At 39.0% G+C, this 18,844-nt stretch overlaps 1 protein-coding gene across 6 annotated transcripts in view; it reads left to right on the forward strand.

Moving 5' to 3' along the window:
• Nucleotides 1-8,237: 8,237 nt before the first annotated feature.
• The window catches only part of LOC129722155 (protein FAM135B), a 120,942-nt gene continuing 110,335 nt past the window's right edge, over nt 8,238-18,844 (forward strand). For 2 of the 6 annotated variants that reach the window (XM_055675413.1, XM_055675418.1), the window contains exons 1-2: nt 8,238-8,712; nt 13,646-14,216. In XM_055675413.1, the coding sequence (XP_055531388.1) occupies nt 14,140-14,216 (77 nt within the window). In that variant the 5' untranslated portion in view covers nt 8,238-8,712; nt 13,646-14,139. The other 4 variants (XM_055675414.1, XM_055675415.1, XM_055675417.1 and 1 more) reach the window with 4 other exon arrangements.

Genomic DNA, 18,844 nt, shown 5'->3' on the forward strand with positions numbered 1-18,844 from the left:
CTGCTTTCCTTTTTATAGCATCGCATCATTCTTAAATTTGGAATACTGCAGAACTTTTTACACTTGTATATTGATCACAATGAAACCGGTTTAATGCTTTCTCCAAATCAGAAATGCATTATTTTTGATTGCATTTTTTTGGCTGACAACTGGTTTTCCGAAGAAGGGAATCAGAATGTAACCTACGAATATGAAGCCAGCTTGATCACCGTATGACATGCTTATGTTTCACATCTGTAAATTGAATTCTGTAGAAGATTATTGTATAATCGTATGTATCATCGACTTACAATTTTACAGGTAGGAATATTTGTCAACGTTTGCCACCTTAAAATGGAACTGTAAAAATATTTTATTTCTTCTAAAAGGCAGCTTTGAATACTTTGAAGAGTGCACATTCACTTTAAAATTATTAAATAAATTATTCTAGAAATCTGTCAAAAGGATTCAACAATTCACTACACGCAACAAAATAAATCTGTACTGTGTGTCTGGTGAGTGACAATGAGAAGAATCAAATGGTGAATCAGTTAGCCAAACATGAATCAGCCATGAAAGTTTTCAAGGCTGACCTTCTGTATGAATTTTATCAGTTTGCCAATTGAGAGAGGGAAAATTTAAAAGATGATTAGTTCTAATTTGTTCTAAGTAGAACAGTACTACGATAACCTAACGTGTTAAATAATCGAGCAATTCAATTGCACAGAATTGATGAAGTATTACTTAATATATTGATTATGGTATTATTATTTAATTGATATATTATTACTTGAAAGTAAATATCACCAAAAAGCTATGTTTTTTTTTAACACTTACGTAACTGACCCATCCGGAGCCGAAAAAATTAATATTCTTTTTCCTGCCATTCCGCAAGATCTGAACCGATTTTGATCGAATCTTTTTCAAAAGATCCCAAATTTATCATAGTTTTGGGAACAGTAGGAAAAATTTCGAACTTTTCCGTTGTTCCGGATTTATCGGGGGAACTGTGGGGTAAGTACCCTTCCAGAGACACAGGCTAGATTGAAAACGGTAGCGAAACCTTGCTTGCGACGTATCAAACTTTAAGGGTTTGCAAAAGAATACTATTAACGATCGATATTTGGCCATGGTTTACTTCGATCCCTCCCAAAGATTAGAAGTTGTGGGTTCGAGTCAAAAACTTCCAGACAAGTCGTCATATGTTCGAGTCTCGGCTCGGGAGAGACTGTCAGTGTCAGTAGGATCGTAACGCTAGCCCCGAAATTGTCCTGTACACTAAAGATGGTCGGGTTTCGGGTTTTCAAACCCGAAACTCGAACCCGACCCGTACCCGTCGGGTTCGGGTCGGGTTCGGGTTTGAAAATTTTCGAAAGTTTCGGGTTCGGGTCGGGTTCGGGTTTGAAAATATTTGAAGGTGTTGGGTACGGGTCGGGTTCGGGTTTGGGTGAAAAAAAATTTTCGAGTTCGGGTCGGGTTCGGGTTCGAAAATGTCGGGTTTAGGTCAGAAAACCCGAAACCCGACTATATCAAATAAGCATTTTCATAAGATAAGGATGTCTAATTTCATGCAACTGTAAAAATCACTAACATTTCAATACCATTCGAGGCTCAAAGCTTCAGGGCAACCTCAAATTGGTACAAAAAATCGAGCACCTAAAACAAAACTCGGGTTCGGGTCGGGTTCGGGTTTCACAGTTTCGGGTTCGGGTTTCACAAAAATAAAATTTTCGGGTTTGGGTCGGGTTCGGGTGTGATCGAAAAAAAAATTCTCGGGTTCGGGTCGGGTTTGGGTATGATCGAAAAAAATTCTCGGGTTCGGGTCGGGTACGGGTTTGAAAAAAGCCAAACCCGACCATCTCTACTGTACACTTAACAGTCGGCTGAGAAGTCTGTGTATAGTAAAACAGTCATTCGCGACAATACTGCCGTTCAAATCATAGTATGTTCTACACAAATCTTATGTGATCATTGGCGCGTAGAGGAAATGCTTCGCCAACCCGAGCTTCTGTTCATCAAGATATTGCGGCTCTAAACAGCATATGATTTCCATGTCAGGAGCGGTTGAACAACGTCCGTTGTCAACGTAGGATTCTAAACAGAGCTGACACGTTGGTCCCCCGGCGATACAAAGAGTTGAGAAAGGCCCAACGAGCCGCCGCGGAAAACAATATGTTACAAACAACGTAAAAGATAATACGATTCGGAACAATCGGCATGGACGATGAAATAAGGACTGCGATTGGAAAGACGGAACTGCAACTCACTTTGCTTTCCAGGATGCGACAGGACAATCTACGCCGAGCTACATTTACGCAACTGCGAAATCTGCAACTGCGAAGCGCTGCAGGAACTTCGTTGGACAGGACAGAGAGTATGAAAAAGCGGGCACTAGGCGGCTACATTCCAACGAGTTGGGAATCGGTTTCATAGTACTGGTGAAGATGCGTCAACGCGTGAAGGGTTGGCAGCCGATCAACGCAAGGAAATACCAGTTGAGATTAAAGGGCCGGTTCTTCAACTACAGCATTATCAACGTGCACTACCTACATAAAGAAAGACCCGACGATGAGTAGGAAGCGTTCTACGCGCAGCTGGAGCAAGTCTACGATAGCTACCCCCGACGGGACGGGAAAGTCGTCATTGAGAACATGAACGCTAGAGTAAGATGAGAGCTGTACAGGCCGGTAATCAGGCCATCGGTGCGTGAACTTTGCAGCCTCCTGTGGTATGGTAGTCCAAAGTACATTCTTCCACCGCAAAGATATCTAAAATCCACTTGGAGATCACACGACTAACAGACAGAGAATCAAATCAACCACGTTCAAATCGACGACAGATTCCTCTCCGACATCATCAACATTCGCACCTACCGCAGTAAGAATACAGATTCGAACCACTACCTTGTAGTTGTGTGCATGCGCTCAAAACTTTCGACGGTGTATAACACCCACCGAAGTCGAACGCCACGACCAAATATCTAGCAACTGCGGGACGCTGGGGTTGCACAGGAATACGCGCAGCAGCTAGAGGCAGTACTATTCACGGAAGTGCAGCTTGGCGTAGCTACTCTTGAAAATGATTGGAGGAGCATGCGATCCGCCATAGGTACCATTGCTGAGTACAAAGGCTCCGAATCATAGAAATGACTTGTTTGACGGCGAATGCAAACAGTGAGTCAAGGAGGGAACGCAGCACGGGCGAGAATGCTACAACACCGTACGAAAGTGAACGTGAAACAATACCGACGGGCACGGAACAGCCAAAACTCAATCCTCTGAAGTAAGAAACGCCAACAATAGGATCGGAATCGCGTAGCAATGGAAGACTTATACCAAGCTAACGACAGTCGGAAGTTCTACGAGAAGCTGAACAGCAAGCCGATATGTGCTGGAGCTTAGACGGTAACCTCCTTACGGACGAGTGCGAGGTGATCGAAAGGCGAGCGCTGAACTTTGATAAGCATCTTAACTGCGATGCAGTGCAGCGCGAGGACGGTATGGCAAATGATCTTGGTGCACGAGCAGAAGACGACAGGATTCCAGCCCCCGATCTCCTGACAAACGATAAAGCTGCTGGAGTAAACCAACTTCTCAGCGAGCTGTTGAAATACGATGGAGAAACACTGATTATAGCCGTAGTCAAGATTTGGGAGGAAGGACGAGTACCGGAGGAGTGGATGGAAGGTTTTGTGTGTTCCATCTATAAAAAGGGCGACAAATTGGAGTGCTGCAATTAGCGGGCAATCATTCTGTTGAACACCGCCTACAAGGTACGCTCCCAAATACTCTACTGTCGACTATTACCATTTGCGAAGCAGTTCGGGGTCACTACCAAGCAGGCAGGTTTGGCAGGTGCTTAAATGTCGCGAATATAACGTGCCCACACATCATTTTTCCATCGATATCTAATTGGTAGCTATGGCGAACTATGCACGACTACGGATGTCCGGAGAAACTAACGCGGTTGGTCAAAGCGACGATGTATCGAATAGAGTGTGTAATTCGAGTATCGAGGGCACTTTTGAGCACCTACGAAACTTGAAAAGGTTTAAGGCAAGGTGACGGTCCCTCATGCCTATTGTTTAATATTGGATGTTGTCATTAGAAAAGCGAGGATTAACACAATATTCCAGAAAGTCGATCCAGCTGCTTGGTTTCGCTGACAATATCGGCATTGTGGCTCGGACTTTTTTGAAGATCGGAATAAGGGTCAAAACCAAACGGACTGGACTGGTAATCATTGCATCGAAGACGAAAACCATGAAAGGAATCGGTTCATAAGAAGACAGTGCTAACCTACCACCTCGAGTTCAAGTTGGTGGTGATGAAATCGAGGTAATCGACGAGTTCAGGTATTTAGATCAATGATAACTGTCGACAACGATACCGGCACAGTAATTCATCAGCGCATTATGGCAGGAAATCGTGCATACTTTACTCTCATCGAGTAGAATTCACCGCCTCACCAAGCTGGCCATCTACAGGACACTGATCAGACCGGTAGTCCTCTACGGCCATGAGACATGGACTACTCTTGTGGAGGACCAACACGCCCTTCGGTCTTCGAGCGAAAGGTGTTGCGTATCATCTTCGGTGGATTGCAGATGGAGAACGTGATGTGAAGAAGGCGGATGAACCATGAGCTGCAGGAGCTGCTTGGAGATTGTCAGGTTGCAGTGTGCTGGGTATGTCGCAAGAATGTCGGACGACGCGATACGGTGAAGATTATTTTCAAAACCAATCCGTTAAGACGGAGAGATGCAAAAAATCTAAATAATGAAAAGTTGTCAAGGGATGAAAAATAAGAAAAACAATATATTATAATCAAGAAACGACACAGAGAAATAACCTTCAGCTTGAAATATTTAAAGCTAAATTTGGACATATTTTTAGATAAAAAAAGCAAAAGAGCGATCTAATTAACATTCTCGCACGAAATCATCGCATTCATTATAAAGATAATTAAAATACGCAGCTATTCCACCACAGTTATTAAAAAATGCTTTTGTTCCAGAAAGTAGTGAGAAGATTTTATAAATATTTTTAATTTATTTGTTTTTTTATGACAGTTGAGTTGTTAGCAACGAGTCGCCGTGCGAGATTGTTTGTAAGTCCGCCATTTTGTTGCTGTTTTTTTTTTTTGATAGATTTTTTTATGTTTTTTCTTATATTGGAGCAGTTGTGATTGAGACACGGTCTTACGTTTCACGTAGAACTACGACTGCTTATCTTATGTCAATGTCATTATAATAAATCAGGCAAAACTCTGGATTGGAGTTAATCACTTTGATAGTTTGACGCCACGATCTTATTGACTCGAACGGTCTCTCCCAGCCGAGATTCGAATATCCGACGACTGGCTTGTTAGGTCAGCATCATACCATAACGCAAATTGGAAGGTAAATTAAGGTAAAAGAGCTTTACTGGCCTGAAATCATTCTGAAATAATATTTAAAATTGCTGGAACACAGTGGTCGGTGAAACAGCTCTTGACCGATGAAAAAAAAAACAATGTGTGGAATTGAATTCTGTTCGAACAAAATGTTATGTAAGATTTAACTTTTAATGAGAGGCAAAAAGATAAATTTTGCATGGATCGTTTTGAAGAGAGTCTAATGTACTCTCAACCGCTTATCATTTCTTCTAAGGCTCTCTGTTATTTGAGATATGAAACACAAAACTGTTTCTCAAACAGTAGATTCCATTCAATTCCGCAAGCAAACTAAACGTAAATGTTTGCATGTTAAAGTTTCGGGTAATTGCTAGTCTAGAGCTGGTATCGTAACTTCCAAATCAATTGAGGAGTTTATTCCCGACCTTACTTCATAATGAACTAAAGAGTTTATTATCATACTTAGCTGTTTGTTACCAATTTGATTTGTACGTTTCTGTTGGCTCTGGAGACACTGCTATGCCAGCTACCAATATCTCCGATAGTGAAGTTGCTACCCAAAACGAAAGTGGAGCTGTCAAGCGGGCGGAAGCACCAGACGACAACTAATAGACCAACTGCATACACGTCGAGTGAAAAAGTGACTTTGCGAACCACAACTTATTGTCAAAATTTAAACAGTGAATTACAGCTAAAGATAAATTAAAATTTGTTTAAATAAAATTAGTCATATTATAGAATTAAAGTTGATTAAAAAATAGGATTGAGTACGAATACGTAAGTAAAAATAAGTCATATAAAATAAAATCTAACCTAACAGACTGTGTCTGAGCAGAGATTACCGCCAAGTGGAGAAAAAGCAGAATTTGCCTGTATTACTGTAGGAAAGACCATTTATGTAAGTCGCATTAGATTATATTAAAAAAATCAACTAAATATAAATATGTCACAGCTAAAAGCTGCATTCGCTAAAAAACTGCGTGCTGCGTGCTCGGTTCCTCATACAACTCCGCTATTTCGGAGCAGTTTCTTTTTCCACCGTGAGATCATCGTTTTAATGTCCTTCAACCAGTATTCTAAGCCGAAGTTAAAGCCACGTTGTCTCTGATCACTCTTTCTTATTTGGTAGCACTTATTTCGCTGAACATCAGTTTTCGTCTACTTCCTAGCGGGTTGATCCCCTCGATTACTCTGGCACCCTTACACAAACACACACCCTAACGAATATTACGCCAATACTACGAAACGTTCCGGAATCATTTAAATTAGGTAGTATTCGGCCATTTGGTTTTCAAAACGGAGTCTCGAGTCAATTGCCAGTCCCTGGGTATCATCTCGATTGCGGAAATACCCATAATGGTATCTGTGGTCGATTTCTAGCCTCTGGATATCATCGCGGATCCGAAAATACCCACATTGAATGGTATTTTGCCTGTTTTCCACTGGTGGGATTCTGACTGGTCTTAACCTAGGTTCAAAATAAGGTTCTACATTTTTCAATATCATTAGCATCATAAAATCACAATTTAAGTGGACCCGTGGACGAATTTCCAATCGATCACTACACGAATGGAGATAATCCGTTAGAAACTGATTGAGTTATAAACATTTGAAATTGGACAATTTCATGAGGCCCACGATGTTTAGATTTTCATTTCACACCCTTACCCAAGAGTTGGCTTAAGTCGTATTTCTACGTCAAAGATTTGAAAAATATCACCTTATTTTAAAAATGTGAAACCACTGATGATGAGACTCACTACAAAAAGTTCGATTGAGCTCAAATTTTTTATGGGGACATAAACTTTTGAACACTTCTGCTTAGTTGGACAGTCTACCTAAGCACTGATGAAGGGTCAATGTAGGCACCGAAATACGTTTTTGCGTATCGTGAAAAATGATGTATGAAAGTGATATAATCAAAAAGTAAATTAGATTTAAAGTGTTATGTGAAGTGTATAATGATTCCCAGCAGCTCGACAGATATAATTGAAATATTCTAAATGATACGAAGAATTTATATTTGATATCAGGTTATTAAAATATTCTTTATGATTATTTTCGCAAAATTTGTAAAAACAGTTAAACCAAATTAATTTGAAGTTTTAACTTGGAGGTTAAGGTAACTTTTCTAGCTTTCTTATTACAAATGAGATGTAGGATTAATTACGCTAGTTGCAATGTTTGATAAAAAGTTGATAAAACTTTCGAAAATATTTTTTAATCAAATTGTACTATCTACAGCTTCATCTAAAATGACTTTTCAATGGGATTTTCAATATTTATTCAAATTAAACTTAGGTGCTACATTCTGACTTCGAATATGACCTTCTATTTATTCGATATAATTTCATCGAATAACATAACCCAATCAGGAACAAAACATCGAACAGTGATCAGTATAGCGAAGATAACATTTAAGTTTTACTAAGTATTGTGAGACGTAACACTTTACGTATGCAATATAATGCATTTATTTGCTCTAACCTAAAACTCGATTGCTTGTATTATACATTCAAATATGAAACCTATTTCAACCCCACTAACCCCATATGACTTCGCAAATTTTAGTACCCATCACAAACATCTGACTGTCAGATTTTCCCGCGCGCCAATTATTTTCCTACACTCACACACACACACACCCGACCGAATACACTTTCGCTATAGAAAAGCATGAATGAACGGACAACTCGGGAGCGAGAGCATTACCCCGAAGGCATCCTTTCCGCTCCAAGGAGCAAATTTCCTCGCCTGACACTGTGGCATTGCGCTCTAGCTCGAATGCGCACACACACTCAAAAACCAGCGAGGAAAACCCAACCAGCTAACCTGACAGTAGGACCAGAACGGATGGAAAATCAGTACACCGTTTACAGAAGTCAAACAGCCTTTCGTGAGAACGGAAGACACAAAAAATCGTTGTCGTTTCGCGCCGTCTGGAGTCCTTGTACTGCACTGAAAACGGACGGTTCGGTTAAAGAGGTGTTGCCCCTCACTTCCGTGTGTGTTTTTTTTTTTTTCTTACCAGAAGAATAGTGCGGGGTGAGTTAAGGCCCATTCAGTTTTCTGTTCAATCAGTGTGTACGCATACGACCAATCGTCTCCGTTCGAGTTGCCCCATGGAAGAAGAAAAAACGTTTTCCAGCTCCATCTTTTGGGTGGGGATTTTCTCAGTGCTCGTCGGTTGTTCAGGCGATGAAAAATGTTCAAGTGCTTACACACTTGAGTTTGTGATAAAGCTAAATATTGAATGGCAGTGAAAATTTTCAGCAGGAAACCAGTGAAAACCAATTGTGAAGCAAAATTGTGTGGGTGCAGTAATGGTTTCTTCCTCTGGTGCGTAAGATTACCGTAGCTAGTGCAGTGAAAGGCAGCGATAAATATTAAATGCAAGGATACAAGCCTAATTCGTCCCAGTGTGAGCGAAACGATGAATATTTGATCCGCCCAGTAAGGAAAAAAGTCCTCACGCTACAAAAGTGGGTGGAGACCGGGATGGAAAACCTATCTCCAATTCGTTTGTAATTAATTGTCTTCCGCCTGTCGAGCGTGTTAATTAATGTCCCATCAGTATCCGTTTGTAATTTTCGAAAATTTAGTGATAATCCATATAAGAGGGAATTATTCTGTAATCAATTGGTGTGGAAAATGAATTTCTATTGAATGGTTCAGGAAAAAAGTGCGACAGACTCGCCCAAAAATTTCAACACGCTTCTCAGAATCGGTTGCCCCGATGGATGGTGTGAGAGTTGTGACTAGACCGACAGAAAAATTCGCAATACAGTCGGTACTCGGTTTGATCAATGTGCGTAAAAAGGGAGAAGATGGAAAATGTGGGGTTCTGAAAATCACAGATAATATTCTACATTCAAGCTGTCAGTACGGAGCTACTGGCAACTCAGATGTAAAATATATACTGTGTGTTAGTTCAAAGGCAGTTCATGATGCTTGAATTACGTAGCAAAAATCGAAAGTTTCCTAATTATGGGAAAGCGCTCTAATGCTTTAATTCATTACTTTTGTTTGTGACACTCGATGCATATGTTGAATGTGAGCCTACATTTTATATTCCAACAAACGTGTTGACATCAACGACATCAAATGTTTGGACTTTCATCGCATGTCATTAAGAATTTATGAACTTGATCGTTATATTATCAAAGTTTGAAAGCCAGTTTTACCTTTTTGATTAAAGCCCTCGTGCTGTTTTGTATTGTGACCGTTCTTCGTTTCGTAAAACATGGAATCACAAATAGTAGCTTGCAACATATACATAATCAATGTATATAGTTTCGACATCTTAATGTAGCAGCTAATTGGCCATTTTATTTCGAAAATTTCGAAGCGAATAATAATTATCATAACTTTTCATAACAAATTATTAAACTTTTTATTATTTTTTACTGCAACTTTTCAATATTTAAAACATTTGATTGTTGTTTCTGTGAAATAATTTGGTAAAAAAACCTAATACTGTAAAAAACCTATGACTAATACAGTTGTTGCAAAAATACAAAATAACAGCCAGCGTCAGGTTTGATGCCAACACTGTTTGCACTCTACTCAGCTGCAGTGCAAGAGCTAGCACTACTGCAAAGAGTAAACACTCGTAGAACCTCTGAGTAGACTCATACGGTGCAGAACTGGATGGGAGTCCGAATCCAGAGAAACACGGATAAGTATCAACATGGCTCGAAGTGCATTCACACACCGACACCAATGTCATTATTCGGTTGCTGGCACAGGGGGAACGAACATATCTGTACACACCGCATACACGCTCTGACAGTAACGCTCTCGTACGATGTTTTTCAAGCGCTTTGTTTCGTAAACAACAAACATTCTATTGAGAGCTTAAGTGCCTAATTTTGCTAGGTACATGATAACCAAAAGAAATTAGTGAAAATTTACGTTCGCATATGAAAAGACTTCAACCAATTACTCTGACTCTGAAAACTCAGACATTTGTGTCATCTTTATCAAACAAAATGCATTCTATAGATGATGGTTTCGAGCAAAGAAAATACTCTCATATCGTACCAATATGAATACTAATTTTCTTCATCTTAAGTAGACACGTTACTTTCAGCTCCAAGTTTTTTTCTCCCATCTTGGGCCCAATTTTAATAAATGTCACAATCTGAAATGCAAATACATTTTGTGCCATTTTTCCGCTCGCATATCTACCGGTAAAATATTCATGCAAAAGGACCCTGACGCAGAAGAAGCGTGCAAACAAGAACCGTTCCCCTTCTTGCTGTTCCGCAACCGGTTACACCGTTGCCACTGGAGCCGAAGCAAAAGTTTCAAGTCTTCTGCATATCTCGCAAGCCATGGGAAACACAATCTGCACTTCAGTCTTTCGTCCTTCGGATGTATAAACAGTCAGACAGAACGTCCCGATTCGCCCGCCAGTTCCGCTTTCAGAGAAATTCATGTTTGGACCGTGCCGCTATAATGGGTAGCATAGTTTCATAAACGCCGGCCCTCTTCCAACGATAGATGGCCTGGAAGGTCCCAGTCGAGAAGCGTTAGTACACCATCGGATGCATAAGCAGTGAGAAGTGTCAGTGGCAGATATGTTGGCATCATTCATAGGCATTCATTGGTTATAATACGAACGGACACAACGAGTCGAGTATTTGTCGTCATGCTTTTATATGAACGCAAACTTAATGTTGATGGCTCCTACTCGGATACCGTGTCATTATGTGATGTTGCTACACGTTGTTTCTAGTTTTAATTGTCAGGAGATTTCGTGTTTCAGAGGAGATATCCGATACAACTCTTTACATGTTACCGTTGGGCTTTTAAAATAGGTTTTATTTTAAATTAGGACAACCTATATACATAGCAAATAGTAGGAGTCTTGTACTACTACTCGAACGCTTATCGTTAAAATGGGTTAGTGAAATTTTCGCTAATCACTTGATGTAATTTTCCTTCTTTCGAACAATACTTTTAAAAGCCCATGTACTGCGAGTTGTTGCAAGGTACTGTAGACAGCTTTGCTGCAAGTTGGAATAACGGGTGACAACTAAAATTTTGGATTTTTTTTCTACTGCTGTCAAAAAGAGGTGGATGAACTAAAAGCAAATCTGATTTACTTCATATGGAGATATATTTATTATGAACGAAAAACAAACATTTGAGAAAAGTCCGTTACCGGCCTTCCGACGAAGGTTTTTTATGATGCCGGAACGAGAGCGTTGTACGGCCTTCCCGTCGACTTTTCGAATGCTTCTCTTAATTCTACTTATCAACGGTTTGCAGCTCGTTGATCTCTATGCACCGAAGGAACTCAAAATCTTTTCGGGTTTCAATTGATTTTTTTCGGTGAGATTTATTAAAACAAAACAACTAAATAGTTTACGTTTCAGCTTACTAATTTTTCAGCCATCCTCAGAAAAACTATTTTTTTTTTTCGTGTGCATCACCGTGTGGATCCCTCTAACTTTTATTCTAACTATTAATCTATTAAACAACTAAAGTTTTGTTTTAATAAATCTCACCGAAAAAAATCAATTGAAACCCGGTCCGTTAATCAACGGGTCGTGAGTTAGGGTCCTGGGTGGAGTCGCCTCCCGGGCGTCGGTGATTCGCACAACAACAGTGGCGGAACTAGACCGACGGAAAATAAGCGAAAATAAAAAAAAAAAGTTTCTTCAATCCGCGAAAATATTATGCGACATTAAGAAAACTCGGCAACAGTCTAATGTATATACGTATTGTTAAAACAGTCACAGAATATAACTCGAAATTTACCAATCCTTCCCTTTAATCTATGGGTTCACTGACAGCTGACAAAAGATCAGATGCGTTGGAGATCTTTCAAAGAATTGGTCTCCGCAGTTGACTGTAAATGGCTTCACCAGTGACTCACACTAACCCTCAATAACGAATACAAAGGCCGGCATGCTAGACCAGCATCGTACTTTTCGAAGCCAACTGCGAAGTTTAATGGCAGTTGATATACGAAACAGTTCACTACACACAGCCACAGTCTCATTACTCTTCACAGTTTCATTACTCTTTACAGAGCAAAAAACAAGCGAACCAGCATAAAAATAGCGGAAAGTACATTTTTCATCAAAGATAAGCTGCTCGCTTAACTTCTAACCCGACTGTTTTTGTTTTGTTTTTGCAAAACTTTTTTACGCCGACTAGTCAAATGTATATGGTAAAACAACAATTCATGATTACAAGCATAATATAGAATTACCTACCTATAAGTCCTTAGAAAGTTATCGCCTAGCTAAGGAATCGATTAACATCCATTAAAAGCGAGTAATTTTTAGCAATATCTATAAGTATATGGTGTGGGTAGTTCACCATTGTTGCGTTTCAGACCGTTTGGAGGAATAGATCTAAAACTGCGTCAAAAATTGTACTATTGTATATACAGGAAACAGGAAAATTTAATTCAATCGCAAAACAACATATTTGAACACTTATGACAACGGAGCTGTTTATAAAAATCTCTACACTTAGCAGACTGCTTACCTTAATTTACCATGATTCCGCTCAAATCACACAATCTAAATCCGATGACATACTGAATGCAAGTAGCGGCGCGAATCGATTCACCTTACCGTAGGTTAATGTATAGCCGTAAATAGAGCTGTACATGCGAGCACGGTGAAGCGAATCGCTTCGCGCCGCTATTTGCGCACGCTATATCATCAGCCCAAATCTTATACAAACATCCCAAGACGAACTTGAATTGTTAATTGTACCGAAAACGAAAAATATGACGCATTCAAGTAGAGTAGACCCTTGCAAATTGAATGATGTTTTTTTTTTTTTTGAAACATTACAAAGTATATACTTAATATTGTTTTTGGAGTGACAATTTTTTATTTTCAAGAACTTTGATTTTTTGAAATGCCATAATCTTTGTGATGAACAACATTTTTAAAAGCATTGCTCTCCATTCACTAAACAATTTCTATCAAGCTGAAAAATCCTTTGATGATGAGCAAATCAAAAAACCTCTCACACCGTCCATTCGGCCTACCAGATATTAGTTTTCTGGTAGGTGTGTTCGCGTACATTTATTGTTTTCACGGAAATCGTACCTCAATGACTGGCCAAAACATAGTGTCAGGCGGTATGACAAATCATCTTCCTTTGTTCTATGAATGAGCCAAACTGAGAAGATGTGGCCGAGTGTGTTTTTATCATTTTCCAAACGGCGAAACCCCATCCTGAAGCGAGAACGAGTGCTAAATATTATGAAACCGTTATTTATCTCCCTTTACATCAATAGGAAAACGATTTACAAGGCGAGCAAACTGAGCATGGTCACTTTCAGAAATAATGTTTCGTGCTTCATGGAAGAATATCAAACTGTCACAAATGAGACGAGTGAAAGAAGATGGATGTCTAAATCCGCCAAACGAGGCGCAAAAATATCACAAGCTGAAAGATAAATAAAAGATATAGAAAAAAAAAGATTTATTTGATCCCTAGTGCGGGAGATCTCGTGTCGTGAAAACTCGCAATCGGAAAAGCGTTTGAACAAGGATACAGAAAAAAAAAACACAAGCACCCAGCGGACGCGAAGATTTATCCGCTTGGATTTTCAACTCAAAAGATAGTCACTGTGGTGTGAATGGGCTTCTTGATTAAAGGATAAGTAGTAAAAAGCCACTGATGACACCCGTGGGCTGACATCCATCCATTCGGCTGTGATAAGATAGTGATCTTAGTGGCAGAGCTCAACTTCTGTGTAAAAAAAAGAAAAGAAAACGGTTCAGGATTATGGCCGATCTACAGGCGACCATCGAGTTTGCAGTCGAGTTGTACAAATTCTACAATGTGGATCTGTTCCAGCGAGGGTGAGTAACTATTTATGTAGTTATGTCTGAATCGACTATGTATGCTTCATTTATACTAACAAAAATATTTAAACTCTGCTACTTAAAAAACATAATTCAAGATGGTTATTAAATTTATTTTCGTGATTTGAAAATTTGTTGAGGTTGTAATTAAAAATTTTAATAAATTAACAAATGAGTGATTCTTTTTTTGTTCACGTGAAATAAGCTGTTGTTAGAAGAAAAAATTTATAGGATTTGATTCATCTAGAATTCAGCCGCATACATTTTTCGATTTCTCCATGAGAAAATAACATACAAAATTGGTAAAGTTATGTTTTTGCAGGGTTTTTATAAAACTTGTAGAAAAAAATACAAGAAAATTTTTTTGTCTGCTATTCTGATGAATTCTCGAACTTTTCGTCGAATACCTCCCATAAATTTCTGCATAGCGGCAACATCACCCGTATCGGCCATTTGCCCCCCCCCCCCCCCCACTTCGCCATATCAGATGATGTTTTAATTGATTTGCCACACTTATTCAATTTTCGCTTGGTGGCAGCGGGCGTAGTGGCAGCTAACTAGATCGGGACAGAACTTCACGGGGCCTTCGCATGCCTGGATGAACGGCAAAACTATGTCCTGAGGACACTTTTCCTTGTAAACTTGTCCATTCATGGCTAATCCAGTGATGAAAAGTTTTGTCTTCTTTCCACAGTTACAGATGGCTTGCCAAATCATCTACATGCGGGCAAATTTATCCGCGAAAACAAATTTGAACCTACCTGAAGCATTCCCCTCACGGTTAGCGAGGTAAAATTTCCGGTCCGGGTTAAGATGAACGCAGAACATTCCGCGGAACGTATTTCTACGCGGGACATTTTGTTGAAACGCGAGACTGTCTCGCGGCTATTTTACAATTATAAATGTATATAGTAAAAGACAATGTTAAACAGTACTTACCTGCCTTGTTGATTCTATTCTAAAATCATCTATGCTTAAATAACACTGATTATCCTGTTGAAAAGAATTGGATGTGAAAAATATCATGCCGTTTTATTTTTTCACATTACATGCAAATCGCATGGAGTTTTTATTTGTGGGATGCCCTTCAGGTGTTCATAGTTCTTGTAATCTGTTGTCATCTTGATCGATCGATGAAATTTGTTCCGAGCTCGCGGTATAATAATTAGCATATCCCTTTTATAGTAAAACGGATCGAATTGAGATTCGATAATTTATAAAATAGAACATACCATACATGCTGCATATTCTCGGCCATTCAAAGACCATCAGACGCGCATTTAACAACAGAACACTGATTGAAAAATCCATGTTAGTTTTAAGTTAGACTTAATTTCAGCTCGCAGTCAGCAGCGAGGATAAAAAATTTGCGCACACAGTATGCTTATTGGACGTAAGTTGTTAACTTTTTTTTGCCTCTTTTCGTATAGCAATAACTTTGGTTAACTTCCAGGCCCGGGGGAATTTTGAGGTGGATATGATCATACAAAAAATCTTAGTTATTCTTGGCAAAATTTGTTGGGCAAAATCAGGCGTATGAATTTAATCGGAACATCATCGAGACCAATAGCATCAGATTTGATTGAAGAAATAGCCAATATCACATTATTTTCGTCAACAGAAGAAAACTTAAAACCATTTTCGTTCAATATAGGCACCGGAAGAACACTCCCGTCACGTGTAAAGTTCGATGCAAAGTATTCATTGATTTCGTCATTCGAGTGGTTTAATCACTTATCCAAAGCCGAAGTTTGTACAGCATTAGTAGCTTTCAACCTATTCCAAAGCCGCTTGTTATTATTTGAAGAATCTATTCTAATGGAAACGTAATTAGATTTAGCCCCATTTGTATTTTAGTTTGAAGTCATCAGATATAATTGGCGCCATTAAACATTAAATTGTATTTGTGCCGTTCCATATAAATGATAAATAAATAAATGAAAAAATTGAATAATCAAATCAATCACGATGCGGACGGAGATGGAGCGTAGCGCACTCAAACCAAAAAGCAAATTGTCAAGTAACAGTTTATTAAGCTTTAGTTCAGCTAAAAACCGCTTAATGAAAGCTTCATAAATTGTACATAAACAATACTGTTTGTTGAGCACGTACAGTTAGTTCAAATCACAGTTTTTAAGTATTGAAATATAACTGAAGGATTTGATGAATAACAATTTGCGTAGTCCTACGTCAAACTTGCGTGCGTGCACTTAAGCACTAAATCTTATACATTTTATTATCTGAAGCTGAATGTGATGGTTGTGGTAAAAAGTTCATCAAGATGTAACAACAAATTGTAATATTTCTATTAACCCTAAAAAGATAGTCTGCGTCAATTTGACTCCTTGCTTTTAGCAACATTGCTCTCTTCTTTTTTAAATAGTGTAAGTCCGTTCTCGTTTTTTAAAAGAACTGAATTTTGGTATTCGATGTGTGAATCATATGTGTTAACCATTACGATTGCTTTTGAGACCCATATTTTGGAATTGCGGCTAAAGATGCATACTAACAAATGTCAATATTGATACAGAGGCTCTTGTTTTTTCAGTTACCTGCTAAAATAATGTAAGTAAATAAGGGCCATAAAATATCAATTAACTCATCAGTATCAAGGTCGCTTTCTAGATAATTAGAAATATCACAGCGTAAAAAACTGCCGGTATTTGATGAAATATGGCATCAATTCTGCCTCAATCTTACAATTACCGTGTTTACAATTCCAAAAATAGTTGCACCTCAAGTACCAGCTCACGCTCTGTCAAACAGCCACCATAACGAGCTGGGTTGACCGAGAGCAATTTGGTCGTAGTCGCAGACGCGTGAAATAAATTCAGGAAGCCAAATGATTCCAGCCTCCCATTAGAGGCAGACGTCCCGAATTCTCGTTCTGCTGCATATGCCTCGTATCCCAGTATACCGCAACGGATAACACTCCTAAAGCCTATGGATGATTTATAGCCCACAAAACGACCGGCAACGCCAACGCGCTCAAGTGCCAAAAATCGTGCACAGACAATCGCACAGTGGTGAACTAAGGGATATCCCTATAAACGGCACTGACGTGTTTCGTAACTGCAATTGTCTTTAACCTAAGGCATGTTTTAGTTCAACTTGTGAAACTTGTTCCGTTTTGTTATCGATTAATTTCTAATCTTTAATCCATCTCCAATAAACCAAAATCATCGCCGAAAAGTGAAAGAGTGTGAAGTACATTTTAGTTTTATTTAAGTACAATTTATATACCCTTTATACAACACTGATTGTCAATTTATACAACCATCACAAAAAGCGGACTGTTTTGGTCAATTTTCTAGCCCCGGGTTATGGACCACAGCGGTGAAGATGGTGCACTTGTCTCGAGGGAAGGGTTTTCCTGTCACAAAATGCAAATTTCAAAATGATCCACTCATTGGCAGCCGAAACCTACGGGCCGTGTAGGTGTGAAAATATTCAAATTGGTATGCAGCTTCCAGAGTACATAATAGAGAACATACTGACATGTCACCGAAATCGTTTGACCAGCTGTTTAAAGTGGATTTAAATGTACACCGAACATTATTCTCCACCCACCGTACGTCGAAATTGACAACAAGGATTGAAAGATAAAAGCACTGCAGGAAAAGTTGACACACAATTTTCGCTGTCACGTTCCATTCACAAATCAGCTGCCTAGTCACCCTTCGAAGACCTTAAATTTTGCGGGAAATGCAAAAACCAGACACATTTATGGCGGGATGATACTGGAAAGTGCGTGATTCGGTGAAAAAATTGAAAAACAAATTCCGTCCGGAAATCGAACTTTTCCCATTAATTTTCCATCAAATTACCGCACAGACGAGACGGCAATCGAATCTCGCTTCATCGGGGCAGTGAGACCCGCAGGCGAACGTGCCTAGAAATTCCGCCTGTCAGTGCAATGGAGCCAATAATTCGGTTTGCGTATTCAAACTGTTGATATGAGCATGGATATTGCAATAAATGCTCGCACTGCCGAATTTATGGGTATAATTGCAAAGTTTATGTTCCCTTAAGAAGCCATCAAATGGCAATATTGGTATATGGTCGTTAAAAGTTCAATGCGGGTGCGATGCGTTGAAATTGATGTTTCAGCAACAGAAGTAGAAGCTTTATAATGGTTGTAAACTTTATAAGTAATGTTGATCTATTAAGCTCCCAGATAAATATGCTGTTGTACTTTTATAGAGTGCCCATTTTTGAAAAAAAAACAACAAGGTAACCATTTTTATTAAGGTACCATTATTATTAATTACCTTCAGTAATTACCTTCAGCAACCACTCGAAAATTATTTATATATTAAAAAAATCCGATTTCATAATACATGGTGGAATGAATGTTTTATTGTTACTATAGTTCCGTTGCCCGTATTGGTATAGTAATTGTAAAGCGACTTTTAGAGTTTTTAAGTATTTTTAACCAGAACCTTCAAACAACATCAAACAGACGACGTTTCCGTTTTATACTTCAGAAATTCGTAACTTATGAATGATAAAATCATAAACAAAGATCCTGATTAGCGTATTATGTTTTACCTCGCAACAGAAATTGCGCATTTTGTTAGGCAAACAATCGCCTCATCGGAGGAGAGATAACACGAAAAAAATGG

Source organism: Wyeomyia smithii, chromosome 2 (genome assembly GCF_029784165.1).
Source record: "Wyeomyia smithii strain HCP4-BCI-WySm-NY-G18 chromosome 2, ASM2978416v1, whole genome shotgun sequence".
Lineage (NCBI taxonomy): Eukaryota > Metazoa > Arthropoda > Insecta > Diptera > Culicidae > Wyeomyia > Wyeomyia smithii.